This window comes from Mobula hypostoma, chromosome 9 (genome assembly GCF_963921235.1).
Source record: "Mobula hypostoma chromosome 9, sMobHyp1.1, whole genome shotgun sequence".
NCBI classification, from domain to species: Eukaryota; Metazoa; Chordata; class Chondrichthyes; order Myliobatiformes; family Myliobatidae; genus Mobula; species Mobula hypostoma.
In genome coordinates, this window is record NC_086105.1 from 28,786,724 (window position 1) to 28,809,110 (window position 22,387).

At 41.0% G+C, this 22,387-nt stretch overlaps 1 protein-coding gene across 2 annotated transcripts in view; it reads right to left on the minus strand.

Moving 5' to 3' along the window:
- Window positions 1-22,387, minus strand: part of mtpn (myotrophin) — a 63,946-nt gene that overhangs the window by 25,095 nt on the left and 16,464 nt on the right. For both annotated transcript variants that reach the window (XM_063059648.1, XM_063059647.1), the window contains exon 2: window positions 11,594-11,707. In XM_063059648.1, the coding sequence (XP_062915718.1) occupies window positions 11,594-11,707 (114 nt within the window). The remainder of the gene's footprint in view (window positions 1-11,593; window positions 11,708-22,387) is intronic.

Here is a 22,387-nt window from a genome sequence, read left to right on the forward strand (position 1 = left end):
CCGAGAGGTTGATGGCAGGGAATATCCCCAAATGGTGGACAGGGGTTGCAAATCAGTCCTAGGATATGCGGAAAAACATTTAGAGCAGAGGTGAGAAGAAATTTCTTCAGAGGTGGTGAACTTGTGGACATCTCAGTTAAGCCACTGAATATGAATATATAAATAAATAAACCATGATGGTTGAGCTGGTACTCCCATTACTAGTTTTCTATGCTTTGGAATTCCCTTTCCTGACATCAATTGCTGTAAGATGTTAGCCACTTGGATTTCTGGGGTCCAACAGCAGTGATGTCATCCATCTTGCTGAGCAAACAAGTGCATGGAAAAATTCTCGTACATCAAACTGCGAAGTAAAAAGTTTCAAGCTATGAACAAATTTTTGACAATTTTAAAGAGGTTAAAAAAAATTTGAGGCATACAGATCAAAACCTGTGTATATATTTAAAGCAGACAAAAATATGCAGTTTGTCAGGAATGTGGAGCTGAAGTTACAATAACTTCAACCACATTCTTTAGGTATGTGAAAAGGAAAAAAATTAGTTAAGACCAAAATTGGGCCCTTGAAGACAGTCTCCAAATTTGAGGAAGGACATTCTTGCTATTGAGGGAGTGCAGCGTAGGTTCATAAGGTTAATTCCCGGGCTGGTAGGACTGTCATATGTTGAAAGATTGGAGCGACTGGGCTTGTATACTCTGGAATTTAGAAGGCTGAGAGGGGATCTTATTGAAACATATAAGATTATTAAGGGATTGAACATGCTGGAGGCAGGAAGCATGTTCCCACTGATGGGTGAGTCCAGAACCAGAGGCCACAGTTTAAGAATAAGGGGTAGGCCATTTAGAACGGAGTTGAGGAAAAACCTTTTCACCCAGAGGGTGGTGGATATATGGAATGCTCTGCCCCAGAAGGCTGTGGAGGCCAAGTCTCTGGATGCTTTCAAGAAAGAGATGGATAGAGTTTTTAAAGATAGCAGAATCAAAGGTTATGGGGATAAGGCAGGAACTGGACACTGATTGTGGATGATCAGCCATGATCACAGTGAATGGCCTACTCCTGCACCTATTGTCTATTCTTATTAAAAGGCAGAGCAGAGCTGAGGTGTCAAGTGGCCCTCTTACACTCAAGTTTTTTTTTATAAATGGAAAACAAGATTTTTTTTAAAAAATGGCAAATTGTCAGGTACGTTCAAAGTAACTGATTATGACTTTCAAAATTCAGTTCCATCCTATTCCACAAGGATCAATAATTTGTGTTTTTTAAAATAATATAACATGCAACCAATCTGTTTTCTACTGAATGCATGAAGGTTGCGTGAGCACAAGCCATGGAGAAGCAGGGAAGTACGGCAAGTTCCAGGTTTTAAACACTTGGAGGTACTGCGGTGTGTTGTTACTCACCGATTTCCTCCATTACATCAGTCAATGCTTCAAGCTATATCATTACTTGTTGCACAAACTGAACCAATATCACAGTCCCAATTCCATCAGATCCAAAGTTACACAGAAATCTCGTGACACTTTCAAATACCTACTGAAAATTCATGATTACAATTTTCTAAGTACTCCACAACCCTAAAAAAGTACTAGAATCTTCCTTCAACTTGTGTAGTCTGTTGTTCAACACATTCTTTTCCACTTTTTTCTTGAACAGCAGGTTACAATTGTAACTTTCAAATCCACTGAAACTACTCTTGACTCTGCAGAACTGTGGATATTCAAATCATCTGCTTTCTCTGCAGCCATTTCTTAAAATTTCAGGATATGGCTTTTGGTTCCACTAAAAAAAATTTTTCTCTTTCGTTATTAACATTAATAGTCTCTGTCATTGGACTCTTGATTCCCCACTATATCTAATACATTTTTTAAGGCTTTACTTTGAAGACAGATAAAAAAGAAGAATATTTGTTCATCATCTCTTCCACTTTACTACTACTACGTTGAGTCAGGCCTAGGGGGCCGGCGTCGGGCACGATGACGGACTCTCCACTTCCCCCTCTCCCTCATCAGTGTGTTCAGTTCATCTACATTAGCTGTGCCACTGTCTTCTAGGAGCGTGTTGACCATAGTCTTGGGAGGGCGCCCAGGGTTCATCCTCCCATGCTTGGGCTCCCATATGATGACTAGGCTGGCAGGTAGCTCGGGGTGGCGTAGACAGTGTCCCACTAGTTGCAGTCTTCTTGCCTCGATTTTAGTGGTGAGCATCGGTAGGTTGTTACAGAGCTCAACGTTCGTCATGTGCTGTTGCCAGCTCACATCAAGAGCCATCCAGAGCATTCGTGTATAGCAACCATCTAGAGACTTTCGCATAGTCTTGGTGAGTGTCCGTGTCTCACATCCGTACATGAGAATGGACTCTATTACTGCTATGAAGATCCTCTTTTTAAGCCCTCTGGTCAGGTTCGACTTCCAGATTTCCTTCATGTCGTTCATAGCCCTCCACGCCAGCGCCTTCCGTATCTTTATGTCCTTCTCCGAACTCATCATTCTTGATCCGAGGTACTTGAAGTCAAAGACTTTCTTAATGGTATCATTCTCTACGGTCTTGAGTACCTTCGTCGCAGTTAAACACCATGTACTCTGTCTTTTTAGCGTTTAGGTGAAGTCCAACTTTATTGCACTCCACTTCCACTTTTATCAGTAGCTGCTGTGCTTCCTCCATCTGGTCATCTTTCTTCATCATTAACATTTCTTTTCTCTCTGCTTCCAAATAATCCACATTTTCACATGCATTCAGAAGTTTAGTCTTTTTGAAATATTTTAATTTTATTTTCATTCTGTTTTCTTCCTTATTTTCTTTCATTGTCCTTTGCTGATTTCTAAGACCTTCAATCCCTAGTCTTACTGCTCTTATTGTTAATACTGATAAGTGTCATTATCTGAAGACTTTATTCCTCATCGGATGTACTTATTGACAATTATGAATTCCTTATTTTGATATTGGCTTTTGTGCAATTCAATTTTTCAAAATATTTTTCCAATCTGTATTGCCCCTTACACTGACATAATTGGATCTATTCAAATTTAAGATCTTAATTCAGTCTTTAAAACTCAAGTTTGCAATTCTAACCGGCGATCAAATCTTCTCTTGAGATTTCCTTATTACAAGTTAATTAATTTATATTGCCTCATTTCACAATACTAGATTTAAACTTAGTTAATTAACTTCTTGTTCCCTCAACGCATTAATTCTAGAAACTGCTTTAATTGTATTTACAAATATTGGTCCAAAATATTTTGTCAATTCTACTTTTTTCCCCTACAGACCCCCTTGATTACAATGCTGTTTTATAATTTTCAGTACAAAAACAATTCCATCCAGCAGTTCTATTCTTTGTTATTTCTAAGCTCCATCAGTACCAATTATAAATTGTAATTTCTTGGCATAAACATTTTGGTACCACTATTCTTATCTCATCATTTATCATCAGTTTCCAATGGCAGGAATATAAAGAAAGAAAGATTTCTTAGCCTCTAGAATAGAAATAGGCCTTTCAGCCCAACCAGTTCACACTAACCCAGTTGCCTACCTCAGCTAGTCCTATTTACCTGCCTTCGCTTCACATCCCTCTAATCTCTTCATTTTAATGAACCTACATAAATATCTTTCTGAGACACACCTCCGGATAGAAGGGCACACTTTTAGAATGAAGATGAGGAGTAATTTATTTAGCCAGAGAGTGGTGAATCTGTGGAATTCTTTACCACAGGCAGCTGTGCAGGCCAAGTCTTTATGTATATTTAAAGCAGAGGTTGATAGATTCCTGATTGGTCACAGCATGAAGGGATATGGGGAGAAGGCATGAGATTGGGGCCGAGAGGAAAACTGGATATGCCATGAACAAATGGCAGAGCAGACACCATGGGCCAAATGGCCTAATTCTGCTCCTATATCTTATGGTCTAAATGCCATAATTGTACCCACCTTTACTACTTTCCCTGATAGCTCATTCTACATACTCTAATACCCTCCGTGGTGAAAAAGCTGTCCCACCCTCCCCAAAACCTCCTTACATCATTCCTCCTCCAGCTTAAACCTGTTCTAAAATGACTGTGGGTAGTCACCTCATAAAATCTTGAGGGGCATCGATATCGCTATTAAGATCACCCTCAGCCTCCTAAGGTCCAGTGAAAAAAGTACCAGCCTTTCCAGCTTCTCCTTATAGCTCAAGCCCTTCAGTCATGGTACAAAATCATGAATATTTCCAGCTTATTGATGTCCATCCTATAGTTGGGGATTAGAACAGACATAATACTCCAAGTATGGTCACACCAAAGATTTGTGCAGTTGCAACATGACATTCAAACTCCTGTATTAATGCCATGACTAACAAAGGCAAGCACCTTCTTCCCCACCGTCTACCTGTGTCACCACTTTCAGGGATTATGTTCTTCTACTTCTTGGCCTTTCTGTTCAACAACGTTCTCCATGGATCTACCATTTCCTGTGCAAGTACTGCCCTGGTTTAACCTACCAAAATACAACATCTTTAATTAACGATTAATTAGCGACATTAGAGGCATTAATGATGATCTTTCAAGAATTGACAGATTCTGGCATTGTACCAGATGACTGGAAAATTGCAAATGTTACTCTGCTATTTAAGAAGGGTGGGAGGCAGCAGAAAGGAAACTATAGACCTGTTAGCCAGACATCAGTGGTTGGGAAGTTGTTGGAATCGATTGTTAGGGATGAGATTACGGACTATCTGGAGGCACATGACAAGATAGATCAAAGCCAGCATAGCTTCCTGAAAGGAAAATTCTGCCTGACTAACCTACTGCAATTCTTTGAGGAAATTACAAGCAGGGTAGACAAAGGAGATGCAGTAGACATGGTGTACTTGGATTTTCAGAAGGCCTTTGACAAGATGCCGCACATGAGGCTGCTGAGCAAAATAAGAGCCCATGGGATTACAAGGAAGTTACTAGTGTGGGTGAAGCATAGGCTAGTCGGCAGAAAACAGTGAGTGGGAATAAAGGGATCCTATTCTAGCTGGCTGCTGGTTACCAGTGGAGTTCTACAGGGGTTGGTGTTGGGACCGCTGCTTTTTATGATGTATGTGAATACTTTGGACTACGGTATTAATGGATTTGTAGCCAAATTTGTCAATGATACTAAGATAGGTGGAGGGGCGGGTAGTGTTGAGGAAATACCGAGAGCCTGTAGAGAGACTTAGATAGCTTAGGGAATGGGTAAAGAAGTGGCAAATGAAATACAATGTTGAAAAGTGTGTGGTCATGCACTTTGGTGGAAGAAATAAACAGGCAGACTATTATTTAGATGGGGAGAGAATTCAAAATGCAGAGATGCAAAGGGACTTGGGAGTCCTTGTGCAAGATACCCTAGCCTCTAGGTTGAGTCGGTTGTAAAGGCAGCGAATGCAATGTTGGCATTCTTTTCTGGAGGTATAGAATATAAGAGCAGGGATGTGATGTTGAAGCTCTATAAGGCACTTGTGAGACCACACTTGGGAGTATTGTGCGCCGTTCTGGGCTCCTATTTTAGAAAGGATATACTGACGTTGGAGAGGGTTCAGAGAAGATTCATGAGAATGATTCCAGGAATGAAAGGGTTACCGATGAGGAACGTCTGGCAGCTGTTGGGCTGTATTTCCTGGTGTTCACGAGAATGAGGGGGGATCTCATAGAAACATTCTGAAAGTTAAAAGGCCTGAACAGATTAGATATGGCAAAGTTACTTCCCATGGTAGAGGATTCTAGGACAAGAGGGCACAACTTCAGGATTGAAGGACATCCATTTAGAACTGAGATATTAGTCAGAGGGTGATAAATCTGTGGAATTTGTTGCCACGAGTGGTTGTGGAGGCCAAGTCATTGGGTGTACTTAAGGCAGAGATAGATAGGTTCTTGATTAGCCAGGGCATCAAAGGGTAAGGGGTGAAAGCAGGGAAGTGGGGATGACTGGAAAAATTGGATCAGCCCATGATTGAATGGCGGAGCAGACTCAATGGGCTGAATGGCCTACTTCTGCTCCTATATCTTATACCTCACATTTGTCCGAGTTAAATTTCGTCTCCTCATTCTTGGCCCACTTCCTGAGATGATATAGATACTGTTGTAACCTTAGACAGCCTCCTTCTACGTCTACTACGCCAGCAATTTCGATATAATCCGCCTATTTATAAACATGTAACAACACTGGCATCCAAGTCATTAATATAGCTGACAAACAACAGCCGACCCAGTACCAATCCCTGTGGTACAGCACTAGTCACAGGCCTCCAATCTGAATATCAAACCTCTACTATTACCCTCTGCCTCCATCCAGCAAGCCACATTTGTACCCAGTTGTCTAGCTAATCCTGGATGCCATATAATCTAACCTTCTAGACTCACCTACCATGCACGACCTTGTCAAAAGCCTTGCTAAATCCACGTAGGCAACGTCTACCACCACCCTCATCAATCTTCTATGAAAGGAATGCAAGACAAGTTTTTCTACTGTACCTTGGTATATATGACAATAATAAATAAACGAGTCCTCAGAAACATCAAAATATAAGGAAAGATAGCCCATACACTAAGCAATTCTGACCACCCCTCGTCATCCTGGCTTTCCCAATGCTGGTAGTTTTTGTCCCTCTGAATCCTCTCAAGTAACCTTCCCACGACTCGTATCAGCCTTACCAGCTTTTAGTTTTCTGGCCTGTTCCCGCAGGCCTTCTAAAATGGACAACACTAGCTACTTTGGAAGAATGAGAAAATAAAAGGATAGAGCAGGCTCATTAAATTATCCCATCTTTAACTTTTCTAACGATATGTATTTAGGAGCATTAAAGGCATTACTAGATATGCACATGGATGGAAAAAAATGCAGAATTATGGGCTATGTAGGAGGGAAGGATGGAGCAAGTTAAAAGGTTGGTTCAACATCATGGGCCAAAGATGCTGTATTGTGCTGTACGGTTCTATGTACTTCTGTTACAAATTGAATATTCTGTTGACTATGAGGCAACCATGTACGGATTGTTGTCTGTTTGTTTTCACTGTGTTCTGCTCTGTAGATTACAATCAAGTCCAAGTGGCATTAGGTATACCATCATGTTTGTGCTTATCAATATTATTCCAGTTAATTTAATTAGATTACATCAATTACTCTGCAACTATATTAAATAAATAGTGATCTAATTCAATAAACAATGTTAATTATATAAGATGATTAACATTCCAATATCCCTCTATGGACAGATTGTTTTCTGAGCTATTCCTTTCATTCTCGGTAATGGTCATGAACTGTTCAGTTTAACAGTTCAACAAATGGAAGAATCAATATTTTTATAACCTATCAGAATTTCATTGGGCATATCCCCATTTGATCCACGCTCTCCAAGGGACAAATACAATTCAATCCAGCGTTCATGTTTTTTTCACATATCTTCATAATCTCCTTTCTACATCATAACATCATACAGCATGGGAGCATGCCTCATGGGCCACACTGACAATCAAGCATGCACTCATTGGAATTGGTTTATTGTGACATGTACCGAGATGCAGTGAAAAGCTTGCTTGTATACTGTTCATACAAATCAGACTGCCACACAGTGCATTGAGGTAGAACAAGGTAAAATAATAACAATGCAGAGAAAGTGCAGTGCAGGTAAACAAAGCATAAGAGTTCATCTTCTTGTACTAGGGAACCATTTAATAGTTTTATTAGAGCAGGGTCGAAACTGCCCTTGAGCCTGGTGGAACATGCTTTCAAGCTCTTCTCCTGATGGAAGAAGGGAGAACAGAGGATGCCTAAAGGTCTTTGACTAAGCTGGCTGCTTTACTGAGACAGCAAGAAGTTGAGCAAGAATCCACAGAGGGGAGGCTTGTTTCCCTGATGTGCTGAACTGAGTCTTCATCTCTCCGCAGTTTCTTGCAGACCTGTGTAGAGCAGTTGTCATACCAAGCCATTATGCATTCAAACCGGATGATTTCCATGGTGCATTGACAAAAATTGGTAAAGGTCAATGAGGGCACACCAAATTTCTTTTGACCTCCTGGGGAATTAGATGTGTGGTGAGCTTTCCTGGTCACGGCATCCATGTGGTTGGACCAGGACAGAGTATTGGCACTGTTCACTCATAGGAACTTGAAGCTCTCAATCTCAACACTGATGGTGCAAACACAAGCATGTGCACTGTTCTCCTCCACCTTCCTGACGTCAATAACCAGCTTTTTTTGTCGAGTGAGAGAAAAATTGTTGTAATGACACGTTACCAAGCTGTCTACCTCCTCCTTCTGTACTCTGACTCATCATTATTCGAGATACAGTTCACAATGGTGATATCATTCATCTACAAACATGTAGATCAAACTAGAGCAGAACCTGGCAACAGTTGTTGAGTGTACAGGGAGTAGAATAGAAGGCTGAAGATGCAATCTTGTGGAGCACCAGTGTTTAGAATAATTGTAGCGGAGTTTGCTGCTGCCTACCCTTACTGACTGATTGTGGTATGTTGGTCGGGAAGTCAAGGATTCAGCTGCAGAGGGAGGCATTGATTCTCAGGATCCCGAGTTCGGTAGTGAGTTTGTGTGGAATTATAGAATTGAAGGCAGAGCTGTAATCAATAAACAACAGCCTGATGTAGACACTTTTACTGCTTTGATGCTCCATATTCTTAAATATGTTGTATTCTGCAAATCCATGCCTACAACTCCTGCAACAAGTTTGAAACTGTAAAGTGAGCATCAGCAGTTAATTGACTTTATTTTTGTTCTCTGCCATCTTCAAGAGCCAATAAGTAAGCTATCATCCTCTCGTACAGGTCTACAGTGGGGCTAGAAAGTTAGTGAACCCTTTAGAATTTTCTCTATTTCTGCATTAATATGACCTAAAAAGATCTTCATGCAAGTCTTTTTAATTGGATAAAAAGAACCCAATTAGATAAACAACACAAAAAACATACTTGTTTATTTATTGAGAAAAATGATCCAATATTTATTACATGCATTTGTAGAAAAAGTATGTGAACCTTTGTTTTCAGTAACTGGTGTGACCCCCTTGTACAGCAATAACTTCAAGCAAAGGTTTCTGGTAATTGTTGATCAGTCCTGCATATCGGCTTGGAGGAATTTTGGGCCATTCCTCCTTACAAAACTGCTCCAGCTCTGGGATGTTGGATGAACTGCTTGCTTCAGGTCCTTCCACATTTCGATAGGATTAAGGTTAGGACTTTGACTCAGTCATTCCAAAACACAAATTTTCTTTTTAAACTATTCTGTTGTTGATTTACTCTTGTCTTTGGGATCATTGTCTCGTTGCTTGATCGAACTTTTATTAAGCTTCAGGTGACAGACTGCTACACTTGACATTCTCCTGTAAAATGTCTTGATACAATTCTGAATTCATTGTTCCCTCAATGATTGCAAGCTGTCTAGGCTGAGGCAGCAAAGCAGCCCCAAACCATGATGCTCTTTGCACCAAGTGTGGACATGGTGGAGGATTACAAATACCTGGGGATACGTATTGACAATAAACCGGACTGGTCAAAGAACACTGAGGCTGTCTACAAGAAAGGTCAGAGCCATCTCTATTTCCTGAGGAGACTGAGGTCCTTTAACATCTGCTGGACGATGCTGAGGATGTTCTACGAGTCTGTGGTGGCCAGTGCTATCATGTTTGCCATTGTGTGCTGGGGCAGCAGGCTGAGAATGGCAGACACCAACAGAATCAACAAACTCATTCGTAAGGCCAGTGATGTCATGGGGATGGAACTGGACTCTCTCATGGTGGTGTCTGAAAAGAGGATGCTGTCCATCTTGGTCAATGTCTCCCATCCACTACATAATGTACTGGGTGGGCACAGGAGTACATTCAGCCAGAGACTCATTCCACCGAGATGCAACACAGAGCATCATAGGAAGTCATTCCTGCCTGTGGCCATCAAACTTCACAACTCCTCCCTTGGAGGGTCAGACACCCTGTGCCGATAGGCTGGTCCTGGACTTATTTCATAATTTACTGGCATAATTTACATAGTACTATTTAACTATCTATGGTTCTATTACTATTTATTATTTATGGTGCAACTGTAACAAAAACCAATTTCCCCCTGGGATCAATAAAGTATGACTATGAAGCTTCAAAGTTGGGATGAGGTTTTGGTGTTGGTGAGCAGTGCCCTTTTCCCTCCAAACATAACAGTGTGCATTTCTGCCAAAAAGTTCAACTTTTGTCTCGCCTGTCCATAGAACATTATCCCAGAAGTGTTGTAGAACATCCAGGTGGTCTTTTGAAAACTTGAGAAGTACAGCAATGTTTTTTTTTGGAGAGCAGTGGTTTCCTCTGTGATGTCCTTCCATGAACACCATTCTTGTTCAGTGTTTTTCTTATAGTGGACACATGAACAGAGACTTCTGCAAGTTCTAGAGATTTCTGCAGGTCTTTTGATGTTACCCTTGGGTTCTTTTTCACCACCTCCGGCATTTCAAGTTGTCCTAAGGAGAGTAGCAACAGTACTGAATTTCCTCCATTTGTAGATAATTTCTCTCACTGTAGACTGATGAACACTCAGGATTTTAGTAAAGCTTTTGTAGCCTTTTTCAGCTGCGTGCATCTCTACAAGTCTTCTTCAAAGGTCCTCTGAAAGTTGTTTTGATCAAGGCATGGTGCACATAAACAGATCTTTCTCGACAAGAGCAGGAGCTGTTGGTAACCTGACTTTGTGTCTTTCTTTTATAGAGCAGGGCCCCTCTATAACCCATAACTTCAATCTCATCTCATTGATAGGAACACCTGACTCCAAATAGCTTTTGTAGAAGGCATTACCCCACAGGTTCACATACTTTTCCCAACAAATACATGTAATACTGGATTATTTTTCTCAATAAATAAATGAACAAGTATAATTTTTTTTGTGTTATTTACTTAACTGGGTTCTCTTTATCTAGTTTTAGGATTTATGTGAAGATCTGATCACATTTTAGGTAATACTTATGCAGAAACAGAAAACATTCTACAAGGTTCACAAACTTTCTAGCACCATTGTATATACTATGATTGCTTTGTACCTTTTTACCCCCATAGGTTCCAGCTTAGAAACTTGCCTACACAAATGGATAATAACTTGGACATCCCTTTATCAAAGAAATACATTAGTTATAGTTCAATTCTTTGCATCACAAAACGTACAAATCTACAGATAGCTGTGATTAATGTCAGAAATGAGCATGCATTCTGCCACACATTTCTACCAACTAACCTGAGGTTTCAAACAGGTACATACTTAAATGGCTGTTAAGCTGAGCAAAGCTGAAACTTAGTCCCCATTCTTGAAAAATTCTGGGTACAGAATCTCCAACTCTGCTCCAAATTTTTTCAGCACTTGGTTACAAACCATCTAATCCTGGTAACTACACAACAATTTAACATTAGCGTTTTCATTTATTTTTGAGCATCAAGAGTATAGTTATGAAGGCTTGGGCTTGGTGTGGCTCAAAACTAGCAGAATAAACATTTTAAACTTTTGATGGTACAGCTTCAATTAAGATCGGCAACTGCATCAGCATTTTCTTCAGGTACACCTAGAACAACCATTGTGTTATGTTAACACCAATATTGAGATACTTGCTCTTATCTTACATTAATATCTGCTCCCGCATGAATCAGGAACTCCAGCACATCAAGCTGACCACTGTCTGCTGCAAAGTGGATGGGCTTTCGACCAGCTACTACAATCTTGTTCACATCTGCCCCCTGAAGATAGAAGATGTAAAAAAAGCCATTAGAACCCACACAAAATATACAAGTTCAAAATTCCAGTAAGTATTGACAAAATACTCAAAAATATTAAGAGTAATTTTAATTAGATCTCAGTTGATAATAAAATTAAATCAAATTTCATAACATAGGCAGTTACAAAACATCCAGAAAAATGAGAGTAAGTGGTTAATAGTACAACACTTTAAAAATAATTATACAGTTTATAAAATAGAAACTAATCATTAAGAGATTGTAGATGTTGACACATCTGAAATATCTCTCTGAATACCTTATGAGCATGGAATTCTTCAGAAGTGATCCATAAAAATTCATAAGGAAAATAGCAGCCTTTTTAATCCCTGACAAACACTATTTAATGAAAGCTCCATTCCAAGATTGATTTTCTCATTTCTTCCCTCAAACTTTACAATGACCCTCAGGTTTTGGTCCAAGTTTCTCTTGTTCATACTCCTTGAAATTCACTGTCCTTTTGTTCTATATACTTCTTTCCCACCAATTAAACTGTACCCATGTTAATGGTCATTTCGCTCCAGCTTGCTTTTTCTCCCAAGGCAATTGAGATCACAATCCTGGCTACTTGTGAACATTTTACCAAAACTTGTAACACAGATTTATCTTCCTTTCTCAGGTAACTTCTTTTTGCAGTTGTTTTGCAAAATCAAATTTCCAAATTGCTCTCAATCGCATTCTCTAACTAGCCTACAGCACAATACATGCCCTTCAGCCCACAATGCTGTGCCAAACATGTACTTACTTTAGAAATTACCCAGGGTTATCCATAGCCCTATATTTTTCTCAGCTTCATGTACCTATCCAGGAGTCTCTTAAAAGACCCTATCATATCTGTCTCCACCACCGTCGTCGGCAGCCCATTCCACGTACTCACCACTCTGTGTAAAAAACTTACCCCTGACATCTCCCCTGTACCTACTTCCAAGCACCTCTTGTGTTAGCCATTTTAGCCATGGGGAAAAAGCCTCTGACTATGGACACGATCAATGCCTCTCATCTTAGCTTTCATTGACAACCTTCTTTTCTCAGTGAAAACTTCACTGCTTATTCTGGCCAATCTTGATTCAGGTGGTCCAAGATGTAACAAATAATTCTGGTGACAAGTAACTTAACCATTCATTGTCACAGAAAACCAGCAATAAGTGCAAAAAGAGAGAGACAGAGAGAGAGAGAGAGAGAGAGAGAGAGAGAGAGAGAGAGAGAGACAGACAGACAGAGAAAGCAAAAATAAATGTGGAAAGTACTTGGGTACCAGAATTCTGGAGGTTGGAAATACAGAATGGAGAATAACTAATATTTTTGGATGACAAAAGGTTTATTGATTATTTCACTGCTGTCTAGGCTAGGGATTAGTGCAGTGGCAAACCAAAAATACTACCGTGGAAGTTAGTGCTCTTTGTCATGGGATGTCCATGACATCTAGGCAATTTTGGGATCACACGGCATCCCACCATTCATTTTTCAAATGGCACACTCACTTATTAAGATCATCCCAGATTAGAACTTGGGATCTCATGATAAGCTTCAATATGCTTCACAGCAGAGCATGATTTTTTTTAAGATGACTTTTTTTGCTTTCTACCATGGAAGGGATGGATACAAGAAACCTGGCTTGTCCTTTTAGCTACAAAATCTAATTTCCATGTACAGAAGCACTTTGGTAATTTAAATGGAATTTTTTTTACATCAGATGGCCAACTTCACAGATAAAAAGTACTATCATGTTTTTTGATAGTTGTGAATTTCATGTTAAGACAAGAGTTCAAAGTTAGAAACAGAAACTGAGAAGAAGCCACAGTATGCAGAGATCATACTTAGGCAGAATACTGACTTCCATTTGCAGAAAATTTTGGTAAAATCCAAATTAAACTTAATTTTATAATGCAGATGTCCTTGATGTGGGCTGCCAGTGAACCTGCTCCAGCCCACTGATTGGGACTGTTAACTAGTTGCGGGCCAAGCTACTTCTTGGCCATTATAAAAATTCAACAAAGCACCAATCCAACTCAGCCAGCTGAACTCAACATTATGGCAGCCCACATAAAATGCAGGAGGATCTCAACGGGACAGGCAGCATCTATGGAAAAAAAGTACATTCCACGTTTCAGGCCGAGACCTTTCAGCAGGACTGGAGGAAAAAAAGATGAGAAGTAAATTTAAAAGGTGGGGGGGAGGGGAGAGAGAAACACAAGGCGAGAAGGGAAACCTGAAGGGGGAGGGGTGAAGTAAAGAGCTGGGAAGTTGTTCGGTGAAAGAGATACAAGGCTGGAGAAGGGGGAGTCTGATAGGAGAGGGCAGAAGGCCATGGAAGAAAGAAAAGGGGGAGAAGCACCAGAGGGAGATGATGGGCAGGCAAGAAGATCAGGTGAGAGAGGGAAAAGGGGATGGGAAATGGTGAAGGGGGTGGGGAGGCATTACCGGAAGTTCGAGAAATCGATGTTCATGCCATCAGGTTGGAGGCTATCCACATGCAACACAAGCTGCTGTTCCTCCAACCTGAGTGTGGCCTCATCGCAACAGTAGAGACGGTGATGGATTGACATATTGGAATGGGAAAGGGAAGTGGAATTAAAATGGGTGGCCACTGGGAGATCTTCTTCTGGGGGATGGAGTGTAGGTACACAGCGAAGCAGTCTCTCAATCCACCGATATACAGGAGACAACACCGGGAGCACCAGACACCATATATGATAGGTACTGCAAGGATAAGTGCCAGGAGGGAGATCAGTGGGGAGGGACAAATGGACAATGGAGTCGCATAGGGAGTGATCCCTTTAGAAAGCAGAAAGTGGGGTGGGAGGTGAGGCGGGGAGACGTGCTTAGTCTTAGGATCCTGTTGAAGATGGCGGAGGCTGGTGAGATAGTAGGTGAGGGCAAGAGGAACCCTATCCCTGGTAGGGTGGCGGGAGGATGGGGCAAGAACAGATGTTCATGAAATGGAAGAGATTTGGTTGAGGGCAGCATTGCTGGAGGAGGAAGGGAAGCCGTTTCTTTGAAAACAGAGAACATTTCCATCGTTATGGAATGAAAAGCCTCATCCTGAGAACAGATGCGGCAGAGATGGAGGAATTGAGAGAAGGGGATGGCATTTTTACAAGTAACAGGGTGGGAAGAAGTATAGTCCAGGTAGCTGTGACAGTCCGTGCGTTTATACTAGACATCAGTAGGTAAACTGTCTCCAGAGACGGTGAGTTTGAGAAAGGGGTGGGAGGTGTCAGAAACGGACCAGGTAAATTTGGAGGCAAAGTTGAAGTTAACAAGCTCCACATGAGTGCAGGAAGCAGCACCAATGTAGTCGCTGATGAAGCATACGAAAAGCGGGGGATGCACATCAGTGTAGGCTTGGAACATAGACTGCTCCACATAGCCAATGAAAAGGCAGGCATAGCTGGGACCCACGTAAGTGCCCATGGCTCCACCTTTTGTTGAGTAAGGACAAGTTCGCTAGCCCTCCCCACTGGCACTTATCTTGCAAGCAGAACAAGTGCTACACCTGCCCTTACGCCTCCTCCCTCACTACCACACAGGGCCCCAAACAGTCCTTCCAAGTAAGATGACGCTTCACTTGAGAATCTGCTGGGGGTTATATACGGTGTCCGGTGCTCCGGAAGTACCGTTTCGCCAAACATCTATGCCCCATCTGCCAGAAGAAGCAGGATCTGCTAGTGGCCATGCATCTTAATTCCACCCCATTCCCATTCTGATCTGTCAATCCATGGCCTCCTCTACTGTCATGATGAGGCCACAGTCAGGTTGGAGATACTTTATATTCAATCTGGGTAGCCTCCAACCTGATGGCATGAACATCGATTTCTTAAATTCCCTGTACTGCCCCACACCCACACCCCCTTCACCATTCCCCATCCCCTTTTCCCTCCTTCAGCTTATCTCCTTGCCCGCCCATCACCTCCTTCTGGTGATCCTCCCCCCTTTTCTTTCTTCCATGGCCTTCTGTCCTCTCCAATCAGACTCTCCTTTCTCCAGCCCTGTATCTCTTTCACCAATCAACTTCCCAGATCTTTACTTCATTCCTCTCCCTCCTGGTTTCACCTATCACCTTGCATTCCTCTCTCCCCTCCTCCCGCCGTTTAAATCTACTCTTTTTTTTCTCCAGTCCTGCTGAAGGGTTTCGGCTCGAAATGTTGACTATACTTTTTTTTCATAGATGCTGCCTGGCCTGCTGAGTTCCTTCAGCATTTTGTGGCTGTTGTTTGGATTTCCAGCATCTGCAGATTTTCTCATTTATTACTACAACTTTGACCATTTTGATATTTCATACAGCTTGGTAGTACAATAGTTAAATAAGCTTAACATTGTATCATTCATATCAGAATGGTCAGAGGCCTAACTTTTCACTTTCATTTTTTTTAACAAAGAAATATTAGTCAGTATCGGAGGGGAAAAGTGAGGGAAAACTGGTGGTAGTGGCGTTAGGGAGTATTGTGAATGACAAAATCTTTCAATACTGCGCTAACATCAGACAACAGTTTGCAAGTTAATGATTTATTTATTTATTGAGATACAATGCAGAATAGGCTCTTCTGGCCCTCGGAATGTGCTGCCCAGCAATCCACAATTTAATTCTAGCTTAGTCATGGGAAATTTTATTTTTACAATGACCAATTAACCTACTAACTGGTGGGTCTTTGGACTGTGGGAGGAAACTAGAACACACGAAGGAAACCTATACGGACCTGGGGAGAATGCATTAACTCCTTACAGACAGTGGCAGAAATTGAACCCGGGTTGCTGGTACTGTAAAGCATTGTGCTAACCACTATGCTGCCGTGCTTGATATGCATTGATTAGTCTATTCATGACTGTAATAAGCTATGCTATAACATTTGAAAGAAATTAAATCTGATGAAGGATCTGACAAAGGACCGTGGACCTGAAACATATATTCCGCCTTTCTTTCCACAGATGCAGCCTGACCTTCACCATGTCCTGTTAAGATCTTAGATTTCCAGGATTTTCAGATTTTTTGCTTTTCTTAAAATAATTATTGTTGAAAAATTCATGTTTTGTAAGTTTTTTTTAAACAATGTACACTTCTAAAAAGGTACCATAGCCTCTATGTATGATTATATGGTCGACCTTCACTAATCCGACTACCTGTAATCCTGTTCCTTCGATAATCCGGCACTGATTATGCTTAATGTGATCCTTCTGTAATTCGGCATTTTCACTAATCCAGCACTCCTCAGGTCCCAATGGTGCCGGATTAGTGAAAGTCGACCTGTAGTCACAAATGTTTTAATATTTGAAGAAAGTTTAGTTGAAATGTCTTTTATTTAACACAATCAAGATAAGAATTCACATGCGTATTTAATTTTAGCACCAAATTAGCATCCAGGGAAGTAAAGCACTCAAAATGACTTAAACACTTGCATGGGGGTTTCCCACTTCCTATTTCTTCAGTCAGCAGATTGTTTAAATTACATACACGGTACTAAGTTCACCTTATTCACTTTTTATTTCCTAATGAAAAATTATTATTACATATAATTATTGAAATTGCCTCTATAATTTGCCAAAGTTATTAGCTAAAGTACAAGGGAAGTAAAAAGGTCATGTGGGTACAGTACAAAGTACAATATTTAAATGGATTTAAAGTTACAGAAAAAGCTGGAAAGACCATTTAGGCAGAGAGGAAGTACGAAATAACATTTCAAATTTAACACCTGCAATAAGTTGTCAAGATAAGGTCGTAAAGGATAAAATTTTGTGAGGACAGTTGTAACAAAATTAGTTGTTGCAGTGTTTAGTTATAGTGTTACTACTCAAATAACCACTTTTATCACGCCCCTTACATAGTATGTGCTCTTTTCCAAGTGATAAATACCAACTCATATCTTATCCAAAAAATGCAGAAAGTGAAAGGAAATATACATAAGTTTGCAATATAAATGGAACACAGTAGGTTTCTCTTTCAGCAGTTTACAACTTTAAAAGCCCCATTCTAATGGCCAAATTTCAAGATTGAGTTGTGGAACTATCCCAAGCCCAAGGTGCTGACAAGATTGATTTTTGTTTTCCTATTTATTTCATGCCCTCAACATATAGAATTTAAGTCATAAAAGGCCTAATCATAGTTCACCATCAACTGAACTTTCATCTCACTACCTTTCCCGTTCTGAAGTCAGCTAATAATGCCGGTGGCTCTCTCTGCTTCACTATTGTCCATTACCATTTAAAATCTGTAGTCATGTTTATCAAAAGATAGCTTATGACTCTTCTGGTCTTGCAAGCCATTGCCATCTTCGAGTACCATTTCCTTTCCAAAATCCTTGAACATTTCTTAGCCTTCAAAAACTGTACCTACTTTGAAAAGATTTAAGGAATTTACTCAAATTAGCCTTTTTTTTTGGTCTGCTCCAGATACCAATACAACTCTTATTGAAGTTATTATTGATATCCTCAGTTGCACCTACAGCAAGTCTGCCTCAGTCTTTCACATCGTGGACTATAGCTTTTGTCTTATGCCTCTCCACTACTATTTATCAAACTGCATTTGTGAAGTTCCATCTTATATTGCCCATCATTGGCAGAGAATTAGCTGCAATGGTTCCTCTTTTTATAATTACACCATTACTTTAGAATTCCCTCATAAATCTATGGTTGGTCCCCCTTTTTTCTCCATTTCTCACTTGGACACTACTTCAGGAACATTGTTCAAATGTACGTTTTTGACATCCAGCTTTACTTCACCACCAGAGTGAAGCTCATCACTCTCTAAATGATTAAACCGCATGTCCAGCATCCAGTCATAGCTGAACCTAGCAGCAGTTAGCACAAAGTAAGAATTAAGGTCATTATCTGATGTCACAAATTCTCCACAGGATTCAGTTCTTTCACTGTCTGGAACCTTCTAAATCTGAACTAGTTTCTCTGCAACCATTGTTTCACATACCATTTGACACTATGATCTTTGGATTCTACATGTTATCATAACAACACTTATATCTTCATACTTCATTTATCACTGGACTCCTGTCAGCCTTCACTTATTTGTTGCTGAAGCCTTCATTTTGTCTGAGCAACCTCTGAACTTGACTATTCCAAAGTATGCCTGAGTGCTCTCCTTTTTTCGACTTTTCATATATCTAATGCTATTATCACGTCATTAGTGGCACAAAGTCCTCTCTAGCTTTCAACTGTAATTACTGACCTACAACAGGCCCCCAACGAATTCACATACAACTTTACTTCCTTCTACCACTGATCTTCAGTTCTACAACTCTGAAATCTCTGCTTCCCTCGAATTTTGGATTCTTCATCAACCTAGATCAATAGCATTGGTAGTTGTATATCTGCTGAAAATTCCTGTGGTGCACTTTGAGGCATTAATAATACTTTTAAATACATTACATAAGGACAATGTGTTTGATTTTTTATAAACTCTAAGTACATATTTCAATTGCTTAAAGTTCAAAGTACATTTATTATCAATAACCTTGAGACTCGTCTCCTTACAGGCAGCCACAAAACAAAGAAACACAGAAAAACTCATAAAAAAAACAATAAACACCCAATATGCAGAGAGGAAGAAAAACATGCAAACAATAAAAGCAAGCAAAAAGCATTCAGAACAAAAGTGAGTCCAAATATGAAGTCTGGAGCAAGCCACAGCCTCAGCTTCAGTTCAATGCACAGCCAAGTAAACACCGAAGAACAGTGAGCAGAAATGGCATGACCCTCACCTCTGGTCCTGACACCCTGCCTTTTCAATCTGGACTGGTGTTTAAATCGTCTAAACAATGGGTGATTCCTTGTTCTAGGACCCGGCCCTGTCACTGCAATATGCTCTGTTCCTGGACTCTTCTATGCCTCCATTCACCCTGACTTTGCTTTGTGTTCGCTCGCTCTAACCCTCGACTTCCTCACCTCTGTCCTCCTTTCCAGTGTTTGTGGTGATCTTTTACCACAAAATTTACCAGAAAAAATGTTATCAATATCAATAAAGTATTTAGTTGTATTCTTTGCCAATATGTAGCTGCTGGGTTTCACCAGCGCTATCTTAAACAAGAAGTCAGAAAAAAGTTTTTAAAAATGCAGAAAGTTGCAACTATTTGCAAATAGCATAACAAATGAATCTCAAGTTTATGGAAATATATGCACTTTGATAATATATTTAATTTGACTTTTGACTCTGAAAACGTTGGTCTCAAAGGAGATATGGTCAAGAAAAGAGTGGAACAATCTACCAGTATTTTTCTCAGTAACATCATTCATGGAACAACATTTGGTGTCAGAAGTGGGATACCTTCATGACCCATTGTGTGGGCCAGTGATCTTAGCAGTCTAAATGGGTGTGCATTTTTTAAAAACTCACACTTGGATCTGTTTGGGTTGGTGGTACATGGGACCACGAGGTATCACGAACATGGAGATCTGGACCTGTAGTTACAAAAGTGGTGCGTGCGTGTGCATGTGTGTTTATGTAAGACAGGAAACCTTGCATGTTAGATTTAGTGAGACGGAGCCACCAGTTGCGAAGGTGGGACCGAGTTTTGGACACCACAGAGGGGGTGTGTACACTTGTTCGGGGAGGTGCATTTAAGCACACTTCTTCTGTGAGTGTGATGGAAAGAAGCAGGCATCATGAGTTCAGGTACATACGGTGTTAAGTACATGCTGTTTAGTTGGTACCTGTCATTAAAATTTTGCGTGAAGAAAAAGGAGGAGAAGAAAGCCCTTAACTCCGAGTGGAGTCACTGGAACGCCGTCGTGATGGCAGCTTTTTTAGCAGGCTTTCTTATTTTTACGAGGTCGAGTTGCTAGCTAGATGCTCAACCCAGCATGGATAGAGAGCGTGCCGGGGAGCCAGGTGGATTCGAACTTGGGAGTCTTCACTCCGAAGTCCGGCGCTGATGCCACTACGCCACCAGCTGGTATTATATTTTGCATAGTGTGGGGATATTTCAGGGAGGGGTTTTACCTAACAAGATACATCTGTCAGGATGGCACCTATTGAGGTCAGGAAACATCAGGTTGAGAACCCCGATGATCCAAGCCAGCCCGTGACTCTGATTACGACCATTCACCTTGGAGAAAATCAGAGCATTTTGTCACTTAGAGCTGCATATGAGAATTCAAAGCTCTGGCGCAAGCTTGAAGAAATAATTGAAATTCACCAGATGCACCCTAAAGATATACGTGTGTTAGTAAAAGCAAAGTGTCCGAGGAATATGGGGGACAGGTTGCCCCAAGGGGTGCAGGGTGGTACATGGGCAACAACTGGGAATGCTGGCAATGAAGAAAGATATCGTTCTTTTAAAGGGGAAGTGAGACAGCGACTGGGGGGGAGGTGAGAGTAACTGAGGAAAAATTCAAAGCTCGTTTGGGTAGTGATTCAAAAAGGCAGCGGGACAGCCATGGATTACGCAGAATGTAAACATTGAGCATTTGAAGAGTATTCCAGATTGGATAATCCAGGGAGGAAGGACCTAGACTTTCTAAAAAAGATTAAGGAAAGCCTGGGGTCAGCCCACCAGGAAGTTTTAGATTTAGGGATAATGGTAGGATCAACCTATGATAGGTTCGTGGGCCAGTGACAGACCAAAGAAAGTCCAAGAGAAATTGTTAAGTGGCTATAATGGATGCAGCTGCTGTGATGTCCCAGAGGGTATGTTTTCTTTGCCAGCGGCCAGGTCATGAAACAAGGAATTGCTGGAATAGATGTGGGAGGTTAAAGGAATTGATATGCTACTGGTGCAGCCTGTTGTGACATGTTTGGAGACAGGGTCCAAAAAAAAAGAGGAAAGGAAAACAGGTGAACTTCACAGCAGAAATGCAATCTCTCACCCCATCGTTGCCCAGTCTGACCAATCTGACGGTCGAACAGATCACAGAGCTAGTAAAGACGGCTCCTGGGTCAGAAAAAGATGTGGTGGCAGCCCCCCCACTGCTAGCTCTGTTGACCAGTGGAGTACACAACAACATTGTTAGGAGGCTGGCAATGCAATATGTTAGTGGACACAGGGGCATCGGTATCAATAACTGACCTACCCTTTACAACAACTGGACAGACAATTTACATTACGGGTGTAGGAGGGAAAGCAGTGAAAGCAGAAAAAAGTGAGTTGCAAATTCTTCAAATCGACCGAGTGTGGCTTCCAGTATATTTCTGGGTATGTCCAAATAATGGGGGCACTATCCTTGAAATGAGGACACGCTAAGGGAAGAAGGGGCCATTATAGATTCAGGAAAAGGAGAAATAATATGGACAAGTCAGGGGCAGCAAACATGTACAACCAATAGAATACACAACCTAGCTAACATAGTCAAAGCTGCCCCAATCATTAGCGACTGCAGCCAGGATGGTGTCTATGGGCTACTTTGTCAGCAGGTTCCAGCAGTCTGGGCTAGATACAAGCAAGCTTGTGGTCAAGTAAAGATAAACCCAGTTAAAACAGAGGAGGGCCTGTATTAACCCCATAAACAGTACCCTATAAAAACTGACGCACTGACCACTGTTCAGGGTAAAGTGAAGGAACTGAAGTACCTGGAGATACTCAGAGAGACTGCAGCAACTGCTAACTTGCCTATATGGCCAGTAAAGAAGCCCGATGGATCATATCAATTAACAATAGACTATACCGCCCTTAATAAGACCATGGCAAGATTGCATCCCATTGT